Raw genomic sequence first — 4,334 nt, forward strand, 5'->3', positions numbered from 1 at the left:
CTATGATTCTATGATTCTATGAAATGTGTCAAAAGCATTTTCCCCTTTTTGTGTAGCCATTCTGTAATGTGACCAGAATCCTGGTAAAGGCAAACAAGCAGTGTCTGAGTGGCCCTGCCATCACTCTCTCTCCCCAAAAGAAATTTAAAAAAAAAAAAAAAAAAAAAAAAAGACAAGGAAGGGCCTGAAGTACTGCATGCCTTCTTTGCCTCAGTCTTTGTTAGCAAGCCCAACCTTCAGGAATCCCAGGTCCCAGAGACCAGGGGAAAAGGCTGGAGCAAGATGCACCCTTGGTGGAAGAGGATCAGGCCAGAGAATACTTAAGCAAACTGGACGTGCATAAGTGCATGGGCTCCAATAGGATGCACCCACAAGTGCTGAAGGAGCTGGCAGATATCATTGCAAGGCCACTCTTGATAATCTTTGATTGATCGTGGTAACTGGGAGAACTGCCCGAAGACTAGAAGAAAGCAGGTGTTACTCCTATCTTAAAGAAGACCAAGAGGGAGAACCCACGGAACTACAAGCTTCATCCCTGGGAAGGTGATGGAGCAGCTAATCCTGGAAACCGTTTCCAGGCACATTAAAGACAAGAAAACTGTCAGAAGTTAGTGTGGCTTTACCAAGGGGAAGTCATGCTTGACCAACTTGATAAACTTCTGTGATGAAATGACTGGCCTGGTAGATGAGGGGAGAATAATGGATATTGTCTACCTGGACTCCAGGAAGGTCTTTGACACTGTCTCTCGTAAGATCCTCATAGACAAACTGTCGATGTGTGGGCTGGATAAGCAGACAGTGAGATGGATAGAAAAATCGTGGAATGGCCAGGCCCTGAGAGTGGTGATCAGTGGCACAAGGTCTAGTTGGAGGCAGTAACTAGTGGTGTACCCCAGCGGTCAGTCTTGCTTAACATCTTCATTAATGATCTGGATGATGGAGCAAATTGTACCATCAGCAAGTTTGCTTATGACACAAAAATGTGAGGAGTGGCTGATACACCGGAGGGTCATGCTACCATCCAGAGGGATCTTGACAGGCTGGAGAAATAGGCTGAAAAAGACCTGATGAAGTTCAACAAGGAGAAGTACAGAGTTGTGCACTTGGGGAGGAACAACCCCACGCACCAGTACATGCTGGGGGCCACTCAGCTGGAAAGTAGCTTAGGAGAAAAGGACTTGGGCATCCTGGTGGACACCAAGTTGACCATGAGCCAGCAGTGTGCCCTTGTGGCAAACAGGCTAATGTTTTCCCAGGCTGAGTTAGACCAAATTCTAATTCTGGACATGGTCTCGGGCAACTGGCTCTAGGTGACCCTGCTTTAGCAAGCAGTTGGACAAGATGAGCTCCAGAGGTTCCTTCCCACCTCAGCCATTCTGTGTGTGTGAGTGCAGCAGTGCATGCTTAAGGTTGTTAAAGCAGCTGGATGATACAGCATCTAACTTTTAGGTGGCCCTGCAAAACACAGCGTAGTACATGGGCAAAGACATGTAGGTTCTGTTTGTGTTGCGTGGGAGGATGAGGTGTGTCAGAAGACAGACTGTTGAACAGATACCAGTCTCAACAGGGCGCTTTCTAAAATTGGTGCCCTTCAGCATGCAAGTGGCTAGACCAATCAAAAGGGAGCACTGACTAACATGATACTTTCCTCAGGTTTGGATTTTTTTTTTTTTTTCACTCTTGGGACCCACAGCTTGAAACCCTTTTCTGAGAACAGGCAGCTACCTGCTCTCCTTCAAATAACTGAAGATAAGTCTTTGTTTGTAATAACTTCAAATAACTCTTCTTTTTCTAAATCCAGCAGTGGGAGGGGAAGATGCTACTGCATTGGATTTGCATGTCAAGGTTTTGATAGTGGGGTTGGCTACAGGGGTGGCTTCTGTGAGAGGTTACTAGAGGCTTCCCCTGTGTCCGATAGACCCAATGCCAGCCAGCTTCAAGTTGGATCCACTGCTGGCCAAGGCTGGGATAACATATTTAAGAAGGTGGAAAAAACTGCTGCGAATACAGCAGTGGATAGAGGAGTGAGAATATGTGAGGGAAGCAACTCTGCAGACACTCAGGTCAGTGAAGAAGGAGGGGAGGAGGTGCTCCAGGCGCCGGAGCAGAGGTTCCCATGCAGCCCGTGGTGCAGCCCATGGTGAGGCAGCTGTGCCCCTGCAGCCATGGAGGTGACGGGGGAGCAGAGATACACCTGCAGCCTGGGGAGGACCCCAAGCTGTAGCAGGTGGATGACTAAAGGAGGCTGTGACGCCATGGGAAGCCTGCTCTGGAGCAGGCTCCTGGCAGGACCTGTGGGCCCATGGAGAGAGGAGCCCAGGCTGGAGCAGGTTTTCTGGCAGGACGTGTGAACCTGTGGGGGACCCATGCTGGAGCAGTTCATGAAGAACTGCAGCTTGTGGGAGAATTTCATGGAAGACTGTGTTTTGTGGGAGGGACCGACTCACATTGGAGAGGTTCATGGAGGACTGTCCCCCGTGGGAGGGACCCCACACTGGAGTAGGGGAAGAGTCTGAGGAGCCCTCCCCATAAGGAGGAAGGAGCAGCAGAGACAATTTGTGGTGAATTGACTGCACCTGCCATTCTGCGTCCCCCTGCACTGCTGAGGGGAAGGAGGTAGAGAAATCAGGAGTAAAGCTAAGCCTGTGAAGAAAGGAGGGGTGGAGGGAAGGTGTTTTTAAGATTTGTTTTTGTTTCTCATTATCCTACTCTGATTTGATTGGTAATAAATTAAATTAGTTTTTCCCTATTCTGAGTCTGTTTTGCCTGTAATTGATTAGTGATCCCTCCCTGTCCTTATCTCGACCCACGAGCCTTTTGGTATATGTTCTCTCCCCTGTGCAGTTGAGGGGAGTGACAGCGTGGTTTTGATGGGCACCTGGCATGTAGCCAGGGTCAACCCACCACAGCTACCCTTCCTTTAATATGATAATTTGATGGTTAGATCATTCTTTTAAGATCCACTTCCTTCTTCAGTCCTAGAGGGTTGAACTAATGGCTTCCATATCTCTGAAGGCGCTGTACCAACAGCTTGTAATATATGAAGTGTGGGGGTATGTGTGAGGTGGGGAGTCTGTGCACCCATTAAAGCTCTGTCTGTGTGCAGAAAATGCTGCAGGATTCAGAGGACATGAGTGGAGGGAAGCCCAGAGCCCAGGGCAGGAAGTAGCCATGGTTGGAATGGCTGTGTGGGCAGATCTCCTACCTCCTGGGAGGGCAGCTGTGCATATTTTCTGTTTAACAGTGATTTGTATGCAGAAACAGACCGCTTCTCAGAGCTGGCTGGCCTGCCTGCTGGGCTACTCACCTGCTCCATCTATTTTCAGCCCATGAATCTTTTAATGAAAATGTCATTTACATGGAAGAAGCAATGTGGAACATGGAACGTAATAGGAAGTAAAGCAAAAGAGGAGAAAAATAAGTGCCAGCAATACAGAAGCCCAGCGAACAAGCATTTAAAATTCTAGTAGTACCTTTTTCTTCCTTTCTGAATTTTTTGAATTTGTGATATTGATTTGAACTCAAAGTGATGAAAGATAAGAGTTAAAAATGGAGTTGAAAACTGTTCTCAAGGCATCTGCTTGGAAATTGATATAATTAGTTTACTTACAAATTGGCCTTTAGAGTTCACTCAGGATGGAAGTACCCTTAAGCAGGAGTACAGAACTGTGGTCCCCTTTATCTGTCCCCTTTCGTTCTTCTCTCTTAGAGAATTCAGTAACAGATACTTCATCAGATTTGAGAAAATGTAGGAGAAATTTATCCTTTTTCTTTACAGATGAGTACTGGGATATTGTCTGAACCAAAAGGCTTTGCCACTTACGAAAAAAATGATGTTAATTTAGTTAGTTATCTTTTGTCTGAATCCAAAGAAATGAGAACTGAATTTATATGAAAAAGTCTTCCACAAATACAATTATTTTCTCAAGTTCCAATCACATATACAGATGGCAATTTTGATGGTGCAACCAAACTATGATGCATTTATTTATGCATATATGCATTTATTTTTCATATGAATATAGAAGTAATTTCACCATTGTTTCAATATCAATAATACCTGGATGTGATTTTATTTAATAGTTACCTAAAATATTAAATTATAATTTGTGCATTTTTATGCAGTGCAGTGTTAGAAGCCAAGTTTTTGTCTGTTGCACTTCTCTAACTCACCCAGTTGTATAACTGACAGCTGTTATTCTTCAGTAATATCTCAGAATTTTAATTTCAGTTATATTCTCAATTCTTCTGGGATGCAAGAGCCGTTTGACTGCTCAGTCTACTAGAGCACAGTTGAGGATATGACATTGTGTAATTCGTACATAAGGGAAAGA

At 45.2% G+C, this 4,334-nt stretch overlaps 1 protein-coding gene across 1 annotated transcript in view; it reads left to right on the plus strand.

Annotated features, from left to right (window-relative positions):
• The first annotated feature begins 669 nt into the window (after positions 1-669).
• LOC104468034 (neuronal cell adhesion molecule-like) overlaps positions 670-4,334 on the plus strand; it is a 48,241-nt gene continuing 44,576 nt past the window's right edge. The window contains exons 1-2 of the mRNA XM_010082035.1: positions 670-860; positions 1,802-2,034. Of these exons, the coding sequence (XP_010080337.1) occupies positions 670-860; positions 1,802-2,034 (424 nt within the window). The remainder of the gene's footprint in view (positions 861-1,801; positions 2,035-4,334) is intronic.

Source organism: Pterocles gutturalis, unplaced genomic scaffold, assembly GCF_000699245.1.
Source record: "Pterocles gutturalis isolate BGI_N339 unplaced genomic scaffold, ASM69924v1 scaffold8149, whole genome shotgun sequence".
In the NCBI taxonomy this organism is placed as follows: domain Eukaryota; kingdom Metazoa; phylum Chordata; class Aves; order Pterocliformes; family Pteroclidae; genus Pterocles; species Pterocles gutturalis.